Source organism: Oncorhynchus mykiss, chromosome 27 (genome assembly GCF_057628025.1).
Source record: "Oncorhynchus mykiss isolate SJ-2025 chromosome 27, ASM5762802v1, whole genome shotgun sequence".
Classification (NCBI taxonomy): domain Eukaryota; kingdom Metazoa; phylum Chordata; class Actinopteri; order Salmoniformes; family Salmonidae; genus Oncorhynchus; species Oncorhynchus mykiss.
Window position 1 is genome coordinate 3,710,011 of NC_143048.1, and position 20,724 is coordinate 3,730,734.

General features: G+C 43.4%; 1 protein-coding gene across 7 annotated transcripts in view; it reads left to right on the forward strand.

The window, feature by feature from the left end:
• abcc5 (ATP binding cassette subfamily C member 5) overlaps positions 1–20,383 on the forward strand; it is a 64,276-nt gene extending 43,893 nt beyond the window's left edge. For 3 of the 7 annotated variants that reach the window (XR_016492589.1, XR_016492588.1, XR_016492590.1), the window contains 14 exons: positions 656–752; positions 1,013–1,197; positions 3,097–3,243; positions 4,697–4,826; positions 8,891–9,173; positions 13,836–14,022; positions 16,632–16,721; positions 16,966–17,155; positions 17,374–17,533; positions 17,737–17,815; positions 17,916–17,956; positions 18,041–18,154; positions 18,311–18,475; positions 18,844–20,383. Coding sequence is in view for 3 of the 7 variants with exons in the window: in XM_036965102.2 (XP_036820997.1) it covers positions 656–752; positions 1,013–1,197; positions 3,097–3,243; positions 4,697–4,826; positions 8,891–9,173; positions 13,836–14,022; positions 16,632–16,721; positions 16,966–17,155; positions 17,374–17,533; positions 17,737–17,815; positions 18,041–18,154; positions 18,311–18,475; positions 18,844–18,945 (1,929 nt within the window). In the remaining 4 variants the exon portion in view is untranslated. Of the gene's footprint in view, positions 1–655; positions 753–1,012; positions 1,198–3,096; positions 3,244–4,696; positions 4,827–8,890; positions 9,174–13,835; positions 14,023–16,631; positions 16,722–16,965; positions 17,156–17,373; positions 17,534–17,736; positions 17,844–17,915; positions 17,957–18,040; positions 18,155–18,310; positions 18,476–18,843 lie in introns of all 7 variants that reach the window. The other 4 variants (XM_036965102.2, XM_036965103.2, XM_090224198.1 and 1 more) reach the window with 2 other exon arrangements.
• The last annotated feature ends 341 nt before the right edge of the window (positions 20,384–20,724 follow it).

The window sequence follows — 20,724 nt, forward strand, 5'->3', positions numbered from 1 at the left end:
CCCTGGGTTCCTCCTAATGCAAGACAATGCTAGACCTCATGTGGCTGGAGTGTGTCAGCAGTTCCTGCAAGAGGAAGGCATTTATGCTATGGACTGGCCCGCCTTTTCCCCAGACCTGAATCCAATTGAGCACATCTGGGACATCATGTCTCGCTCCATCCACCAACGCCACGTTGCACCACAGACTGTCCAGGAGTTGGCGGATGCTTTAGTCCAGGTCTGGGAGGAAATCCCTCAGGAGACCATCCGTCACCTCATCAGGAGCATGCCCAGGCGTTGTAGGGAGGTCATACAGGCACGTGGATGCCACACACACTACTGAGCCTCATTTTGACTTGTTTTAAGGACATTACATCAAAGTTGGATCAGCCTGTAGTGTGATTTTCCACTTTAATTTTGAGTGTGACTCCAAATCCAAACCTCCATGGGTTGATAAATTTGATTTCCATTGATAATTTTTGTGTGATTTTGTTGTCAGCACATTCAACTGTGTAAAGAAAAAAGTATTTAATAAGAATATTTCATTCATTCAGATCTAGGATGTGTTATTTTAGTGTTCCCTTTATTTTTTTTGAGCAGTGTATATTGAGTGTGGTCTGTATTGTGGTTGAATTGTGGTTCATGTTACTTGTAACATGTCATTGTTCCTCAAAAGGTGCCAACTAACAAGTCTGGGAACTCCTTAAAGAAACCCCCAGAGAACACAAAGTCTGGATCTGTAAAGAAGGACAAGCCTGTTAGCAAAGACAACGGTACGGAACCATTGTACTAGCCACAGAGTGTGTGCGTTCATATGTGTGCATGCATGCAGACTACTGCTGTGTGTGTGCTCGTGCTTCAGGGATGTGTGGGGCTGTATCTCAAATGTTTTAATTGGCTTCCTGTCCTCAGCTTCAATTAGAAAATGTCACCCACCATAACCTCGTCCCCAGCTGCAAGGTGGACGGAAGTGTCTGGGAACGAGATTTCACCCAGCGCAACCTCTTACTCAACCTCCCTCCTTGTCCCCCAGGCCAGCTGATGCAGGTGGAGGAGCGTGGGCGGGGCTCAGTTCCCTGGTCTGTGTACGGCGTCTACATCCAGGCCTCGGGTGGAGCGCTGGCTTTCCTCCTAATCCTGGCCCTCTTCGTCCTCAACGTGGGCAGCACGGCCTTCAGCAACTGGTGGCTCAGCTACTGGATCAAGCAGGGCAGCGGGGTGAGTGGCACAGGTGGCATTGGGTGGCAGGGTTTGCATCGAGTGGCAGGGTTGGGGGAGGGTCAATGTAATTTCAGTGTAGTTGTCGATTCTGGAAGAGAATTCGATTTGAGAGTAGAAAATCTGACTGGAAAGTGAATGGCATTGATTTGAGTTGGAACATTTAAAAAAAACAGAAGTGTTGATTTGGAAAATCAACTTTATTGTTTACAACGGTGTTGCCTTTGATCCGTCCGTTTTAAATCAATATGCAGATATGATAGTGATGTGAAACCCAATGCCGTTGGTTGTGGGTCAATTCCTTTTCTATTCAGTCAACTTAGGAGATTCATTGGAATTCCTTTTTAAGAATTGGAAAGTGCCATTCTCTTTCAAGGTGGATTTGTCAACACAAATTCTATCTTCAAGAGAGAGCCTGATTACTTACCGAGATTAGTTGTTTAGACTTTGTTTAGGCCTAAACGTTTTTGGGGGGTAAGTTGAACATTCTGGAAAACTACCAGAAAAGTACAAACTGAACTTGTCTTTGTTAGAAACTGTAACAACAATAACTCAGAAGTAGTAGTCGTTAAACTCCCCAACACTATTAACTGACAGTTCTCACACACTAGTGTTGGTGTGTGAGTGAGATATGGACATAAGCTGCTCAACTAATCAGTGGTGAGAGCAGGTGTAAGGGGAGCGGTATACTTAAATATTGAATGTGTAAATTTGACCTTGATCATTGACTATGTGTGTGCGCGGTGTTGCTGGGGGGTTAGGTGTAGTATATTCTTATCTGTGTACACCACCAGTCAAAAGTTTGGACACACCTACTCAGTCCAGGGTATTTTTTCATTTTTACTATTTTCTACATTGTAGAATAATAGTGGAGACATCAAAACTATGAAATAACACATATGGAATCATGTAGTAACCAAAAAAGTGTGAAACAAATCAAAATATATTTGAGATTCTTCAAAGTAGCCACCCTTTGCCTTTGACAGCTTTGCACACTCTTGGCATTCTCAACCAGCTTCACCTGGAATGCTTTTCCACATATGAGTTCCCACATATGCTGAGCGGTTGTTGGCTGCTTTTCCTTCACTCTGCGGTCCAACTCATCCCAAACCATCTCATTTGGGTTGACGTCGGGTGATTGTGGAGGCCAGGTCATCTGATGCAGCACTCCATCACTCTCTGAGGAGACAGACTGTTTACCTTGCCCTTTGAACTGAATAACAGCTCGCTGGATGGGCAACTTAAGGGTCAGTAGACAAACTGCTCTTCCAAGGACTTCCCAAGGCCTCTACCAGAGCCGCTCCCCCATGCATTCACCTGCCAGAGAGAGAGGCTGTTAGAACAATTCATTTGTTTCATATAATGCTTTTCCAGATGCTCCTCTAACCATTTGTCATTCAGTGCTTTTAGGGGTTAGGGGCCTTTCATAGGCCCAACAGCAGAAGATACCAGGTTAGGGGAGGGTTTGGCTGGCCGGGGTGTCCTTGTCCCATTGCGCACGAGCAACCCCTGTGCAACCCCTGGGCGCATGCACACTGACATGGTCGCCAGTTGTACAGTGTTTTCTCCGACACATTGGTGCGGCTGTCTTCCGGATTAAGCGAGCAGTGTGTCAAGAAGCAGTGTGGCTTGGCAGGGTCGTGTTTTGGAGGACACATGGCTCTTGACCTTCGCCTCTCCCGAGTCCCGGGAGTTGCAGCGATGGGACAAGACTGCAACTACCAATTGGTTATCACGAAATTGGGGAGAAAAACGGGGTAAAAAGTAACCAAAAAAAGCCTGCTTGTCGCCAGGTCAACTCCCACCTTTATTGATTGACCTGGGATTTGAACCATCAACCACCCCCCAGAATACTCCCTTATCTGAGTATTGAATATGCTGTCCTGTGTGTGTGTGTAGAATACCACAGTGTTGGTGGGGAACAGTTCGGTGGTGAGCGAAAGCATGAGGGACAACCCCCTGATGCAGCACTACGCTGGAGTCTACGCCTCGTCTATGGGTGTCATGCTGCTGCTCAAACTTCTGCGCGGCATCATATTTGTCAAGGTAAAGGATCAGATAATAATTTCACTGTGAGGTGAATGTGACAAATCAAATTTGATTTGGTTTTGTTGTGCTTGTTATGTCTGGTATTGTATTGTGTGTTTGTGTTAACCCCAGAGAGACTATGCCAAAGGACTGATGGATGAATCTTAGTAAACTAAACTACTTCACTAAAATAGATCATGTATAATGTACACTGATCAAAAATATAAATGCAACATGCAACAATTTCAAAGATTTTATTGAGTTACAGTTCATTTAAGGAAATCAGTCAATTTAAATAAATTCATTAGGCCCTTATCACCTATAGATTTCACATGACTGGGCATAATATGCATCTGTTGTTGTTGTTTTTAAAGGTAGGGGCATGGATCAGAAAACCAGTCAGTATCTGGTGTGACCACCATTTGCCTCATGCAGCATATCCTTCACATAGAGTTGATCAGGCTGTTGATGTTGGTCTGTGGAATGTTGTCCCACTCTTCAATGGCTGTGCGAAGTTGCTGGATTTTAACGGGAACTGGAACACACTATTGTACACTTTGATCCAGAGCATCCCAAACATGTTCATTTTGTGACATGTCAGGTCAGTATGCAGGCCAAGAACGGGGATATTTTCAGCTTCCAGGAATTGTGTACAGATTCTTGCGACACAGGGCCGTGTATTATCATGCTGAAACATGTGATGGAGGATGAATGGCACAACAATGGGCCTCAGGATCTCGTCACGGTATCTCTGCATTCAAATTGCCATTGATGAAATGCAATTATGTTAATCGTCTGTAGCTTATGCCAGCCCATGCCATAACCCCATCATTGGCCACTCTGTTCACAACGTTGACATCAGCAAACCACTTGCCTACACGACACCATACACGTGATCTGTGGTTCTGAGGGCGGTTGGACGTACTGCCAAATTCTCTAAAATGACGAAGGCGTCTTATGGTAGAGAAATTAACATTATCTGGCAACAGCTCTGGTGGAAATTCCTGCAGTCAGCATACCAATTGCACACTCCCTCAAAACATGAGACATCTGTGACATTGGGTTGTGTGACAAAACTGCACATTTTAGAGTGGTCTTTTATTGTCCCAAGCACAAGGTACACACCTTTGTAATCAGCTTCTTGATATGCCACACCTGTAAGGTGGATGGATTGTCTTGGCAAATAATACATTCTCACAAACAGGGATATTCATTTTACCTTTATTTAATGTAATGTAAACAATTTTGTGCACAAAATTTGAGAGAAATAAGCTTTTTGTGCGTATGGAACATTTCTAGAATCTTTTATTTCAGCTCGTGAAACATGAGACCAACACTTTACATGCTACGTTTCTATTTCTGTTCAGTGGAGTATGGTCACATCTGTCTAAAACATTTGAGCTATGTGATATAGAAAAAGTGTCGCTTTAAAAATCCCAAAATGGAATGACTACTATTATTGTACCCTCAGGGCACTTTACAAGCTTCGTCCAGGCTGCACGAGGAGCTCTTCAGGAAGATTCTCCGCAGCCCCATGAAGTTCTTTGACACCACGCCCACTGGACGGATCCTCAACCGCTTCTCCAAAGACATGGACGAGGGTATGGACCACCTGGAGCAGTCCTCTGACACATACTTGGGTTGTGTTCATTAGGCATCAAATGTTAGAAAACCGACTGAAACAGGGAGGGACCACCTGGAGCAGTCCTCTGACACGTACCTGGGTTGTGTTCATTAGGCATCAAACGGAAGCAAACCGACAAACAGGGAGGGACCACCAGGAGCAGTCCTCTGACACGTACCTGGGTTGTGTTCATTAGGCATCAAATGGAAGAAAACCGACAAACAGGGAGGGACTGCCTGGAGGTCGCTCATTTTGATTTTCCGTTGTAAAATGTTTCAAATTGCTTTCTGGCTCATGCCCTAATGAACACAAACCTATTGTACTGTACCAATCTACAAACCCGCAAATGAAAAAGGAAAACAATAAAAGGGACAGTTTGATATTTTGGCAATGAAGCCCTTTATCTACCTCCCCAGAGTCAGATTAACTTGCGGATACCATTTTTGTCAATGTGTCCAGTATGAAGGAAGTTTCTCAAAACAATGCTAACTGGTGTTAGCGCAGTGACTGGAAGTCTACAGCAAGGTTTTTTCAATCGGAGGTACTGCTGGGGGTCCGGAAAAAAAATGTTGACACATGAATATTACATCCCACTTAAAAAATGCATAATATACAGTACTGTTCAAAAGTTTGGGGTCACTTAGAAATGTCCTTGATTTTGAAAGAAAAGCACATTTTTTATGTCCATTAAAATAACATCAAATTGATCAGAAATACAGTGTAGACTTTGTAGACTTTGTTAATTGGGCGGCAGGGTAGCCTAGTGGTTAGAGCATTGGACTAGTAACCGAAAGGTTGCAGGTTCGAATCCCCGAGCTGACAAGGTACAAATCTGTCGTTCTGCCCCTGAACAGTCATTGAAAATAAGAATTTGTTCTTGCCTAGTTAAATAAAGGTAAAATAAAATGGTGTAATTGGTGTAGCTGGAAACGGCATATTGTTTTTAAATGGAATATCTACGTAGGCGTACAGAGGCCCATTATCAGTACCAATCACCAATCAGTACTCCTGTGTTCCAATGGCACGTTGTGTAAGCTAATCCAAGTTTATAATTTTAAAAAGGCAAATTAATCATTAGAAAACCCTTTTGCAATTATGTTAGCACAGCTGAAAATGTGTGCTGATTTAAAGAAGCAATTAAACTGGCCTTCTTTAGACTAGTTGAGTATCTGGAGCATCAGCATTTGTGGGTTCGATTACAGGCTCAAAATGTCCAGAAACAAAAAACTTTCTTCTGAAACTCAGTATTCGTGTTCTGAGAAATGAAGGCAATTCCATGTGAAAAATTGCCAAGAAACTGAAGATCTCGTACAATACTGTGTACTACTCCCTTCACAGAATAGCACAAACTGGCTCTAACCAGAATAGAAAGAGGAGTGGGAGGCCCCATTGCACAACTGAGCAAGAGGACAAGTACATTAGTGTCTAGTTTCATAAACAGATGCCTCACAAGTCCTCAACTGGCTGTTTCATTAAATAGTACCCGCAAAACACCAGCCTCAATGTTAACAGTGAAGAGGTGACTCCGGAATGCTGAGACTTTTTTTTGCGCGTACTATTTAATGAAGCTGCCAGTTGAGGACTTGTGAGGCGTCTTTCTCAAACTAGACATTCTTGTCCTCTTGCTCAGTTGTGCACCGGGGCCTCCCACCCCTTTTTGTGCCCAATTTCGTGATATTGAATTGGTAGTTAGTCTTGTCCCATCGCTGCAACAGCCCTATGGACTCGGAAGAGGCGACGGGTAGAGCGTCCGCCGAAACATGACCCAGCCAAGCCGCAATGCTCCAATGATGCTCCACTCCAATGATGACAAGACTGTAATAATAATATATTGAAATTACAGCAACAAACATTGTAGATTAGAAATTATGGGATGTAACTGTGAATGGACTACTGGTGTGCCATCCCCTCGGCCTCAGCAATGGATTAGTCCACTGAGACAGGCGTGCATCAGACAGGTGTCTCGTGTGCCATATATACAGTGGGGCAAAAAAGTATTTAGTCAGCCACCAATTGTGCAAGTTCTCCCACTTAAAAAGATGAGAGAGGCCTGTAATTTTCATCATAGGTACACTTCAACTATGACAGACAAAATGAGGGAAAATAATCCAGAAATCACATTGTAGGATTTTTAATGAATTTATTTGCAACTTATGGTGGAAAGTAAGTATTTGGTCAATAACAAAAGTTTATCTCAATACTTTGTTATATACCCTTTGTTGGCAATGACAGAGGTCAAACGTTTTCTGTAAGTCTTCACAAGGTTTTCACACACTGTTGCTGGTATTTTGGCCCATTCCTGCTGTTGCTGGGCAACACTGACTTTCAACTCCCTCCAAAGATTTTCTATGGGGTTGAGATCTGGAGACTGGCTAGGCCACTCCAGGACCTTGAAATGCTTCTTACGAAGCCACTCCTTAGTTGCCCGGGCGGTGTTTTTGGGATCATTGTTTCAGCCATGTTTCATCTTCAATGCCCTTGCTGATGGAAGGAGGTTTTCACTCAAAATCTCACGATACATGGCCCTATTCATTCTTTCCTTTACACGGATCAGTCGTCCTGGTCCCTTTGCAGAAAAACAGCCCCAAAGCATGATGTTTCCACCCCCATGCTTCACAGTAGGTATGGTGTTCTTTGGATGCAACTCAGCGATCTTTGTCCTCCAAACACGACGAGTTGAGTTTTTACCAAAAAGTTATATTTTGGTTTCATCTGACCATATGACATTCTCCCAATCTTCTTCTGGATCATCCAAATGCTCTCTAGCAAACTTCAGACGGGCCTGGACATGTACTGGCTTAAGCAGGGGGACACGTCTGGCACTGCAGGATTTGAGTCCCTGGCGGCGTAGTGTGTTACTGATGGTAGGCTTTGTTACTTTGGTCCCAGCTCCCTACAGGTCATTCACTAGGTCCCCCCGTGTGGTTCTGGGATTTTTGCTCACCGTTCTTGTGATCATTTTGACCCCACGGGGTGAGATCTTGCGTGGAGCCCCAGATCGAGGGAGATTATCAGTGGTCTTGTATGTCTTCCATTTCCTAATAATTGCTCCCACAGTTGATTTCTTCAAACCACGCTGCTTACCTATTGCAGATTCAGTTATCCCAGCCTGGTGCAGGTCTACAGTTTTGTTTCTGGTGTCCTTTGACAGCTCTTTGGTCTTGGCCATAGTGGAGTTTGGAGTGTGACTGTTTGAGGTTGTGGACAGGTGTCTTTTATACTGATAACAAGTTCAAACAGGTGCCATTAATACAGGTAACGAGTGGAGGACAGAGGAGCCTCTTCAAGAAGAAGTTACAGGTCTGTGAGAGCCAGAAATCTTGCTTGTTTGCAGGTGACCAAATACTTATTTTCCACCATAATTTGCAAATAAATTCATTAAAAATCCTAAATCCTCCTTTTCTCATTTTGTCTGTCATAGTTGAAGTGTACCTATGATGAAAATTACAGGCCTCTCATCTTTTTAGGTGGGAGAACTTGCACAATTGGTGGCTGACTAAATACTTTTTTGCCCCACTATACATGTTTTTTATATTTGCCACTGCTCGACTAAAAAATCTTGGGCGACCAACAGCCTGTCGACTAAATGGGGTCAGCCCTAATTTGCCAACACATGGCTAACAGATGCTCTTGGGGAAAATGTTTTTGGAGTTACCTTTCTAGTTAATAGGCTAGAGGCATGTTTTTCATTTATTTTGTCCCTTGGCAAGAAAAGGTTGAAGACCCCTGGTCTACAGGAACAGCTAGCATGCTAGCTGTTCCCATAGAGTTCCAGTCATTGCGTTAACGTTAGTTAGCATTTGCACTAATTCTAATTGGCAACTTCCTTCAAACTGCATGCAGAGACGTAAAAATGTTATCCATAAGTTCATCTGACTCTGGGGAAGTAGATCATTTCCTACTGACTTTGTAACAGTAATGATAGTAATGAAGTTGAGTGTTTTTAGTGATTATACAAGTGGAATAAGTAACAGTCACTGACTGAACCATCTTTCTTCTTGTCTTTTCTCTCTCTCCCCACTCTTCCTCCCTCCCTCCCAGTGGACACGCGGCTGCCGTTCCAGGCGGAGATGTTCATTCAGAACGTCATCCTGGTCTTCTTCTGCCTGGGCGTGATCGGCAGCATCTTCCCCTGGTTCCTAGTGGCTGTGGGCCCCCTGGTGCTGCTCTTCACTGTGCTCCACATGGTGTCGCGCGTGTTCATCCGCGAGCTCAAGCGCCTGGATAACGTCACCCAGTCGCCCTTCATCTCGCACATCACCTCCAGCATCCAGGGCCTCTCCACCATCCACGCCTACAACAGGGGCCACGAGTTCCTGGACAGGTGAGCTGTCGAGGTATAGGGTGAAGTTGCCTCTAGACACTAATCTTGGATCAGTTTCACATTTTTTCCACTAATTGTTAAAGAGATAGTTTGGGATTTTGGCAATGAAGCCCTTTATCTACATTACTTTGCGAGAGTCAGATGATGTGGATACCATTTTTATTTATCTGCGTCCAGTATGAATAAAGTTGGAGGTAGTTTCAAGAGGTTTGGGTGCAAAAGAGAATGTGTAGCAAGACGGCTCCTGATAAAGTTCTCAGAGGCTATTTCTGGGCATTCACCCAAGAAACTCAATGTTCTATCCTGGGTCTATCCTGGGTCTTGTCTTGTCTTGTCTTGTCTTGTCTTGTCTTGTCTTGTCTTGTCTTGTCTGTCTGTCTTAAAAATATGTATTACATTATAGCTACTAATACCAGTGGTGATTTTAGCATGTAAATCTTGGTGGGGCAAACAAAACAAAGTGGGATGCCTACCAGAAAAGCCACTACTAAACAATACATTAATTGCACTATAACGATGACAAACTGTTAGGGCCTGTCGCAACAGTAGTCCCAACACCTTACCACTGCTACACCTGGCTATCAGCCTTGTCTGGCAGTGAAACAGTTCATTCAGCCTCATTTACTGCCTATTAAAAAAACATAGCTGATATGGCTGACTTGCTTAAACAAATGTGGCTTCTCCTGGCAGAAATTTTCAATGTCTACTTTTACTAAGGACTTACACTTGGCCTGTGATGTAGTGTCCCCATGAGTGACCGAACACTGAGGCAAGTATTAATGCCAAAATAACATGCAAAATAGGCCATTGTAAAGTGTGCTCGCCGTCTGGTCTTGGTCAGTACCCTGCAGCATTCTGTAGGTTTTGCAGTTGAGGCTTTCTTGGGTAGACCAGACAGGAGATCGTTACAGTAGTCAAGCCTGCTTGTAATAAAAGCATGGATGAGTCTCTCTGTATCAGTCTGAGAGAGAAACAGTCACACCTTGGCAATGTTCCTCAGGTGGTAAAAAGCTATTTTAGTCACATTCCTAATGTGTGATTTGAAATTGAGTTCAGAATCTAAAATAACACCTAGATTTTTTTACCTGTAGGCATACTGTTAAAACATTTTTTAAATAGAAATGTATCTAAATACATAAAGACAAATGACCTACTGAATAATACTAGGTTTCTTAAATATGATTTCAACAAAAAAATATGGTGAGATGATAAAATCTCCATCATATAACAAAATGTTGCAATTTCTTTGTTTGAAAGGTATTTTCTAGCTTTGAATACCAGAAGAGTGAGATGATCAGCAGTGAGCCTCAGCAACCTCACATTTCCAACTTCTGTACAACACAAACCATCCACAGCAAAAAAGCTATCACCAATTCCATAATGTCAGACCTGATTGTGGATTGTAACATGCCCCTGTCAATAAGTGAACACGAGCTTTAAGTCACTTTTTGATAGTGGTTGAAAGCAAATACACCCAGTCTGTCACAGAGCCGTAACCTCCAAGATTTACAATCTGGTTGCCGACAGGCAGGCACAACTCAAAGACCAGATGACACAAGCTAACCACGTCTTTGTCACGGTAGACATATGATCTGACAGAAAGTTGAGAGGACTCCTTGGGGTCACCGCCCACTGGATTGAAATGGAGAATGAAGTCCAATCTGCTGGAATGGAATCGCTTTAGAGGATCACACACGAGAGCGACTATGCAAGCAGTTTGAAGGCATCTGTGACGAGTATGGGATCAACCACAAGCTAGATTGCACGATGTGACAATGCAGCTAACATGAAAACGGCGTTTACAGTGTGCATCTCAAGTGAAGAAGAGGCTGTCCATGATGATCACCACCTAGATGATCCAGACATATGGAATAACCTGGAAGTTGAAGAACAGGGGACCATCGACAATACTTTCAGTAAAAATTGTCATCAACAACATTTAAAGTGATTCGCACATATATTGCAACTAGTGGTGGGGGACGGGTTGAAGGAGACTGAAGTTTTCTGTCCAGCTCATTCTAAAGTGTCTAAGATTAGCTCATTGCTCCACACTAGCACCACTTTAACAGAGGCTTTTTGGGGTGTTTGGAGTGAGGGGAACTACTGCTACAGTGAATTTGCTGGAACTCCACGCTAGCACCACTAACAGAGGTGTTTGGAGTGAGGGGGACTACTGCTGCAGTGAACGTGTTTGAACTCTACACTAGCACCGCTTTAACAGAGGTGTTTGGAGTGAGGGGGACTACTGCTGCAGTGAACGTGTTGGAACTCTACACTAGCACCATTTTAACAGAGGCGTTTGGGGGTGTTTGGAGTGAGGGGGAACTACTGCTGCAGTGAATGTGTTGGAACTCCACACTAGCACCACTTTAACAGAGGTGTTTGGAGTGAGGGGGAACTCCTGCTGCAGTGAACGTGTTGGAACTCTACACTAGCACCACTTTAACAGAGGTGTTTGGAGTGAGGGGAACTCCTGCTGCAGTGAATATGTTGGAACTCTACACTAGCACCACTTTAACAGAGGTGTTTGGAGTGAGGGAACTCCTGCTGCAGGGAATGTGTTGGAACTCCACACTAGCACCACTTTAACAGAGGTGTTTGGAGTGAGGGAACTCCTGCTGCAGGGAATGTGTTGGAACTCCAGACTGAGGCAGGTGACAGCAGTGCTCCCATTACAACTACCTCAAGTTTTTGGATGCTTGAAGAGGAGGAGCATAAGGAATTCATATTTTCATTGATAGTGTGGAAACTACTGAAAGAGTTTGGCGACTTTCTTCAGCCTTTTGCAGAAACCACAGACATTACCCAAGCACAGAAGTGGTCACAATCAGTGCAATGGTTCCTTGCATTATTTCCCTACACCATCATCTGGAGATGCAGAAACCACAAGTGAGCTACCTTACTGACCTGGTTCGAAGTCTCCAAGCATCACTGAACAGGAGATTTCTTTGAATCTTCATCCATGTCAAGATAGCACCCTTCTCAGACCATGTCCATCTTCAAGCAGCTTTGCTAGATCCATCCTTTACACTGATGTGGCTGGAACAACACGTTCTGGTGGGATGATGGAATTAAGGACAAGGTGACTGAAATGGTGAAAGTGCGTGTCTTTTTATCATAAAAACAGTCCAAGTTTACCAATATAATTAATACTTAGCTTAATTCATTTAATTTACACAGCATTTTAATTTTAAATGGTAAACTACTAAAATAGTAAGACTAACCATTTTTTTTGTCTTTATTTTTTTTTAAATGTAATTCTGCAAGAGGCTTCAGAGACTAAGGAACCTGTGGATCCAACCACCACTGAGGAGGAGGGACTGTTGTCTGGGAGAGGAGTCAGGGCTGTTTTCAGCATATCGCTAAAGACAAAGAAGAGAACTGTGTGGCCTCTCCAGCATCTCAGTGGCCACTCCAGCATCTCAGTGGCCACTCCAGCATCTCAGTGGCCACTCCAGCATCTCAGTCACTAACTTGACATTTGCGAAGGACAGAACAACCTCTGGGCTGTTCAGAAACACAATTCTTCCACTGTTCTGAGTGGCGATGAGGGTCTTGGCAGTTCCCGCATTAGTTGCTCCTGTGGAGCGTGTGTTCAACCATACTGCGGCCCTTTCGCTCACAAACGGGTGATAGACTCTTGGGCAATTTCATATTTTTCAAAAGAAATGCATTGTCAGAGAGAGAGGAAATGAATGATGATAATGTAGCATAAAAGTCCTTAGAGGACATGCAATGGCTGCTCTGAAGGTTGCAGTCACAATACAACTTTTTGGATCTTTTGTTGTTGAAAACTAAAGAAACTTGAGACTAAAATTATTGCCATTGGTGCCATTTGTATTGCCTTTCTATCAGTAATAGTAATTATTTAAAAAATTATAACAAACATGAAAAATAATATAACCAACATGATCTTTGACTCAAGTTTGTTATATAGTGTACTAGTAGTATAAGAAAAAAAGGAAATAAAACAATTGCATTGAAATTAGCATAAAACACTTGAGTTGATTACTCAAAACTCAAAATTAGGGAATTGTGACTTGACTCGACCTGAGCTGTGGAACTTTACTTGAGACTTGCCCATTATTACTTGGGACTTGAATTAAGACTCGAAGGTTAAGACTTGAGACTTGCTTAGGACTTGCAAAATTGTGACTTGGTCCCATCCCTGCTTTATATTGGATGCAGAGACATAAAAATGGTGTCCACTAGATAATCTGACACAGGGGAGAAGTTAAAGGTTAGTGTGGGGTGAGTGGAAGCTGATCCTAGATCTGTACTGGAAAACATGCTCCACCGAACCCCTCAGATCAGTCTCGTTAAAGATGCACTATGGAAGTTTAGTCTATAATTGTTTACGTCATATATTCGCCTGAATGTTGCCTCTGTTTTTCATATATGATGTCTTATCAATCCGTTTATTATCTCGTGAAATCACACACCCTCAGTTCGAGGCAAACCAATATGCTTTTGTTCATGAGTATGGGGAGGCTTTACCCTTTCTGTACAGTGGGGTCATTATTGTGTCTTCTGTCTGTTTAGGGCATCAGTTTTGGCTCAAGAGCACCCCCAGAGACAAAGTTCTACACAGCACATAGTATCTTAGTTCCTTGATGACTTTTTCTCAAGGTTCCCGTCTGTCTGTCTGGTTGTGTCCTCCAGGTATCAGGAGCTCCTAGATCAGAACCAGGCTCCCTTCTACCTGTTCAGCTGTGCCATGCGCTGGCTGGCCGTGCGGCTGGACGTCATCAGTGTGGCTCTGATCAGCATCACCGCGCTCATGATCGTCCTCATGCATGGCCAGATCCCTCCGGCCTACGCCGGCCTGGCCATCTCCTACGCCGTGCAGGTCAGTGCTTCTCCTATTTCCAAATCTGTCACTACGGGAGGGGGAATCTTAACTTTCACTTAAATTAGTTAGATGCTAGCTATCTAAAAATCAATGGGGAATGATGGGGGCATCCATACAATTTTCCCAATTTCATGGCCAAATCAACTGAAATAATGTTCAGTTTGACGTTACTTAAAGGTGATTTGGTCTTTTTTTCCCCCTATTCTTTTTTACGTTGCACTGATGCCCTTATCACTAAGCAATACATAGGTTGTACGTTCAATTCATGCAGTGATCACATTTACATACAGTATGCAGTACATTCAAAGTACTGTAAATGGTTTAGGGTAAAAGTGTCTGCTTAAGTGGCAGATATATTATAAAATACATGCTTTTCTCTTACAACCACAGCTCTCCTCTGCCTTCTTCCCCTCACTTTTCTCTTCATTTAGCAGTATTACTCCCCTAGTCTTTCTCCTTTACTCTGTTACTTCCTCTGTTTCTGTCACTTTTCTCTTCATTTAGCAGTATTACTCCCCTAGTCTTTCTCCTTTACTCTCGGTTACTTCCTCTATCTTCTCCTCTGTTTCTGTCACTTTTCTCTTCACTTAGCAGTCTTACTCTCCTAGTCTTTCCCCTTTACTCTGTTACTTCCTCTGTTTCTGTCACTTTTCTCTTCACTTAGCAGTATTACTCTCCTAGTCTTTCCCCTTTACTCTGTTACTTCCTCTGTTTCTGTCACTTTTCTCTTCACTTAGCAGTATTATTATCCTAGTCTTTCTCCTTTACTCTGTTACTTCCTCTGTTTCTGTCACTTTTCTCTTCACTTAGCAGTATTACTCTCCTAGTCTTTCTCCTTTACTCTGTTACTTCCTCTGTTTCTGTCACTTTTCTCTTCACTTAGCAGTATTACTCTCCTAGTCTTTCCCCTTTACTCTGTTACTTCCTCTGTTTCTGTCACTTTTCTCTTCACTTAGCAGTATTACTCTCCTTGTCTTTCCCCTTTACTCTGTTACTTCCTCTGTTTCTGTCACTTTTCTCTTCACTTAGCAGTATTACTCTCCTAGTCTTTCCCCTTTACTCTGTTACTTCCTCTGTTTCTGTCACTTTTCTCTTCATTTAGCAGTATTACTCCCCTAGTCTTTCTCCTTTACTCTCGGTTACTTCCTCTATCTTCTCCTCTGTTTCTGTCACTTTTCTCTTCACTTAGCAGTATTACTCTCCTAGTCTTTCCCCTTTACTCTGTTACTTCCTCTGTTTCTGTCACTTTTCTCTTCACTTAGCAGTATTACTCTCCTAGTCTTTCTCCTTTACTCTCTGTTACTTCCTTTGTTTCTGTCACTTTTCTCTTCACTTAGCAGTATTACTCTCCTAGTCTTTCCCCTTTACTCTGTTACTTCCTCTGTTTCTGTCACTTTTCTCTTCACTTAGCAGTATTACTCTCCTAGTCTTTCCCCTTTACTCTGTTACTTCCTCTGTTTCTGTCACTTTTCTCTTCACTTAGCAGTATTACTCTCCTAGTCTTTCTCCTTTACTCTCTGTTACTTCCTTTGTTTCTGTCACTTTTCTCTTCACTTAGCAGTATTACTCTCCTAGTCTTTCCCCTTTACTCTCGGTTACTTCCTCTATCTTCTCCTTTGTTTCTGTCACTTTTCTCTTCACTTAGCAGTATTACTCTCCTAGTCTTTCCCCTTTACTCTGTTACTTCCTCTGTTTCTGTCACTTTTCTCTTCACTTAGCAGTATTACTCTCCTAGTCTTTCTCCTTTACTCTCGGTTACTTCCTCTATCTTCTCCTCTGTTTCTGTCACTTTTCTCTTCACTTAGCAGTATTATTATCCTAGTCTTTCTCCTTTACTCTGTTACTTCCTCTATCTTCTCCTCTGTTTCTGTCACTTTTCTCTTCACTTAGCAGTATTACTCTCCTAGTCTTTCTCCTTTACTCTCTGTTACTTCCTTTGTTTCTGTCACTTTTCTCTTCACTTAGCAGTATTACTCTCCTAGTCTTTCTCCTTTACTCTCTGTTACTTCCTCTGTTTCTGTCACTTTTCTCTTCACTTAGCAGTATTACTCTCCTAGTCTTTCCCCTTTACTCTGTTACTTCCTCTGTTTCTGTCACTTTTCTCTTCACTTAGCAGTATTACTCTCCTAGTCTTTCTCCTTTACTCTCTGTTACTTCCTCTGTTTCTGTCACTTTTCTCTTCACTTAGCAGTATTACTCTCCTAGTCTTTCCCCTTTACTCTCTGTTACTTCCTCTATCTTCTCTGTTTCTGTCACTTTTCTCTTCACTTAGCAGTATTACTCTCCTAGTCTTTCTCCTTTACTCTCTGTTACTTCCTTTGTTTCTGTCACTTTTCTCTTCACTTAGCAGTATTACTCTCCTAGTCTTTCCCCTTTACTCTCTGTTACTTCCTCTATCTTCTTCTCTGTTTCTGTCACTCCACTTTCCCTTCCATTCCTCACTCATCTTTCCCTTGATTGGTTGTTATATATCTAAACAGAGCTGCGTAGATCCATTATATTATACGTACTTGGTTAAAAGAGGAGTACATGGTTGCAGTAGTACAGATGACATTAATGCGTTTAATTTGATAAATGTCTTCTCTCTCTCCCCCTTCTTCTCTCAGCTCACAGGGCTGTTCCAGTTCACAGTCAGACTAGCCTCTGAAACTGAGGCTCGCTTCACTTCTGTGGAGAGGATTCATCACTACATTGAGGTTACTTTACTGCATATGTTGTCTCACGACCACTGTGACCTACAGCGTGTTTTCATCATTCTCAAACTAAGAAACTCTAAGAAGACACATCTTATAGCCGAGGCCTAGAGTTTCAGAGTTATTTTAAACTCTGTTTTTAAAGCCTTTTGGGCCGCAATGTATACATTTGAAAGGTGCTAAAGAATTGAAGTGCAGTATTATTATTATTATGAACCCTAAAGCGGTCTCCTCTGCCTTCCCCCAGTCTCTAGCGCTGGAGGCCCCGGCCCGCATCAAGAACAAGGCGCCCCCGCCAGACTGGCCCCAGGAGGGCGAGGTGGTGTTTGACAAGACGGAGATGAGGTACAGAGACAACTTGCCGCTTGTTCTCAAGAAGGTGTCCTGCACCATCCGTCCCAAGGAGAAGATTGGCATAGTGGGCCGGACGGGCTCAGGTCAGTGGAAACAGTCAGTGAAACATCTCTCGAAGCCGTGCGCTGTTTGATAATGTATCTGAAAATTCTACTTATCCATAATATGATCTTGTGTTATATATCCAGGACCGAGGTCAATTTCACTTCATTCCTATTCCTAAATTTTGCTCCGTATTTGTTTTATGGCTGGCGAATGTTACATAATTGTACAGCGTATGTCCCCCCTGCTCTGTCCACAGGGAAGTCTTCTCTGGGCGTAGCTCTGTTCCGTCTGGTGGAGCCCTGTGGCGGCTCCATCAAGATGGACGGCATCAACATCTGTGACATCGGCCTGGCCGACCTCCGCAGCAAGCTGTCCATTATCCCTCAGGAGCCTGTGCTGTTCAGCGGCACAGTCAGGTGGGCACGCCACTCAAACGCTCGCTGTACTATTGTGACTGTAAATGAACACGGTCACTCGCCTGATGGTCCCAGATGTGGTTGTGTGGTTTTGCTGAGTTGCCACAAGGGATTTTCCCTTTAGTCCCATCCACTGATGAATGTAATCTGGTGACTGTCGATGCATTGTCTTGAAGTTGTCCTTGTCCTGTATCCACCCCCAGGTCAAACCTGGACCCCTTTAAACAATACGCCGAGGAGCTGATCTGGGACGCTCTGGAGCGGACACACATGAAGGAGTGTGTGAGTATCCGGAACTCGGTTGTCCAGAGTAAGAGACTACACGAGAGAGTATGCTCATACTAGATGACTGGTTTTTAGAAAGATGCTTGTGTGCCAGCAGGTGGGGTGGAGTTATAGGCACAGAGGCTCAGAAGGGAAGAGGTAACACAGGACTGAGAAATTAGATCCATGTTTAATTTCCTGTCTTTGATTCAGTACTCTCTCCCTCTCTGTCCATCCCTCCAGGTGTCTCAGCTGCCCCTGAAGCTGGAGTCAGAGGTGGTGGAGAACGGAGAGAACTTCTCCATGGGAGAGAGACAGCTGCTCTGTGTTGCTAGAGTCCTGCTCAGACAGTGCAAGGTACCCTACAAAATTGGAATTGAGAGAATTGTAATTTTCATGTGTGTTGACATCCCAATAGTTTTCTGGGTAGTCAACCTTGTGGGTAGAAGGAGAACTTTAAGTCTTCTTAAGTGCTTTTCTGACTTAGCTCTCGGTGACCCCTCCCCCTCTCAGGTCTTGATCTTGGACGAGGCAACGGCAGCGATGGACTCGGAGACGGATTCTCTGATCCAGGAGACAATCCGCAATGCCTTTCAGGACTGCACCACCCTGACCATAGCCCACCGGCTGCACACCGTACTCAACTGTGACCGCATCATGGTGCTCAACCAGGGACAGGTACACACAACACAAGCTCATCTACTGTACACTCACTCGCCTAGTACTATTTGTGTAGCAGAACTAGCTAGCTAGTGAGTCCAGAAGCTGTGTTTCCCTGTAGCTCAACCTTAGCATGGTTTTAGTAGGGCAGGAAGCTGCTTTGTGGTCGCAAAGTTGTTTCAAACAAGGGTTCGAATCTCGGGTCGGTCATACAGAGACGGACAATGAGGTTGCATACATTCACATTTCCTGTCTCTACAACAGGCTAATGGGCTTGGAAGGCTTTTAGGTCTTACTAAATCAACATGTATGTAGTGATACCCCACATTTATGCTCCAAGGAATCCCTAAAGCCTTGTTTTGTTTTGTTTTCTCCATTTCATTTAGGTGGTGGAGTTTGACGAGCCGTCCAACCTGCTGGCCAATGAGAACTCTCGATTCTGTTCCATGCTGGCTGCCGTGGAGAACAAGATCTCTGTGAAAGGCTAAAATGGGTACAGAAGGCACAGATGTGCCCTGGAGACGAGGAGAGGGGAGGACGCTCCCAAAGGGGTCCAGCCATCTGACCTCTTCCTCTGCGTACCCACCCTGAGCTTACCGCTCAGCATGTGGAGGAGTGCAGCATCAGACCATGGAATTAGAATTCTACGGTTGCACCAGGTCCTTGGTATAAGGCAAGGGCTGCCCTGAGGAGATGCTTGCTCAGAAGCCATTTCAGCTGGAATGGTCAGGGAACCACTGATACTGTACTGTCTTTAGTAATATATAAGAAATAAAGCTTTACATGTAGCTATATTCATAGCATAACTGGTCTGTTTTATAGGATATATCTATATATACATATATTTACAGTGGTAAAATATGCTTTATTTTCTACTGACTCTATGTACAACGTAGTTGTATGAAATGTATTATTGTATATTCACTCGTGTTTTACCATCATTGCTGTCTAACTTTGCTGTTTATTTTTTTTTGCGGCTTGAAACATCTGTAATCCTTTCTCTTGTGACTTGAACCCACGAGCCCTTAAACCCTGGACCCTGGCACAAGTGGTGGATCTGTGGGGCCTAGTGGGATATAAGACTCTAGGAGAGAAATGGTGCTGCTTGTCCTCAGTGTTTTCACTGGGCAATCAAAAGGACGTGCTTAAAGGTAGAGGGTATCCCCCCCTTCTTAAAGGTAGAAATAACCCTGCTTAAAGGTAGAGGGTATCACCCCTTCTTAAAGGTAGAAATAACCCTACTTAAAGGTAGAGGGTATCACCCCTTCTTAAAGGTAGAAATAACCCTGCTTAAAGGTAGAGGGTATCACCCCTTCTTAAAGGCCTTGTATGTCTGCAGCCTAGTCCCTCTCTTAACTCTCTTTCTTCTGACTTGTTATTATCATGATTATTTTGACTGCTGTTAACTTCAGTTTGTTGTTACTGTTTGTCACAGCCCTTTTGCACTGATGGTGAAGCTACAGGGGGTCGCCATCTGCTGTTGGGGAGGTCCTGCGACTGTTCTACATTATTATTATTATTATTATTATTATTATTATTATGGTGACATAAAAGATGCCTGTTGAGCACAAGGTCTTTGTGATTTGAACAAGATTTCATTCTCTTTGCCCTGACCCAGTGAATATTTTATGTGTGTGTTGTCAATCTGCTCATTGACACTGTTTGGACCAGAACCACACAGATTATAACACTCCTGCACTGGGTGTAGTAGGGAACCTCTATCCTGTCTTTGCAGTATTGAGGTGATGCTCATACTGTAACTACGAATAACCTCGGCAAGCCTTGCAGAATGTGTGTCGTTCTGTCATTTCTATTACTTTTTATAGCCTTAGCATGACTTCATTATTGCCTTGTTAACAGGGTAGGATGAAGTGGAAAGGGATCGCTTTGAAATATTCTGTCAATAAAACTATTTTAGCTTTACCTGTGTGTTCTTTGTCAGTGTTGTTGATGGGTGAGGGAGAAAAGGAGATTTCTTCTTTGGGGGAGGGGTGGGGGTTTACAAGTGGCAGCAACATGCTGAATTGGGAGTACAACATACATTTGAATATTGACATTTGCAATACTTAAACACAGAATATGTGGGAGAGGGGTGGTAGGCTATGCTTGATGAAGGGAGAACATAAGATCTACAATAAGAGGTGAAGCCAGGTCCTGCCAGATTGAATACTGGCCTACCCAATCAGGGGGTCTTAAAATATATATATTGACACAGTAAAAGTTAAACATTTGGACACAAGTTTTTTTTCTTTCTTTTACTAGTGAAA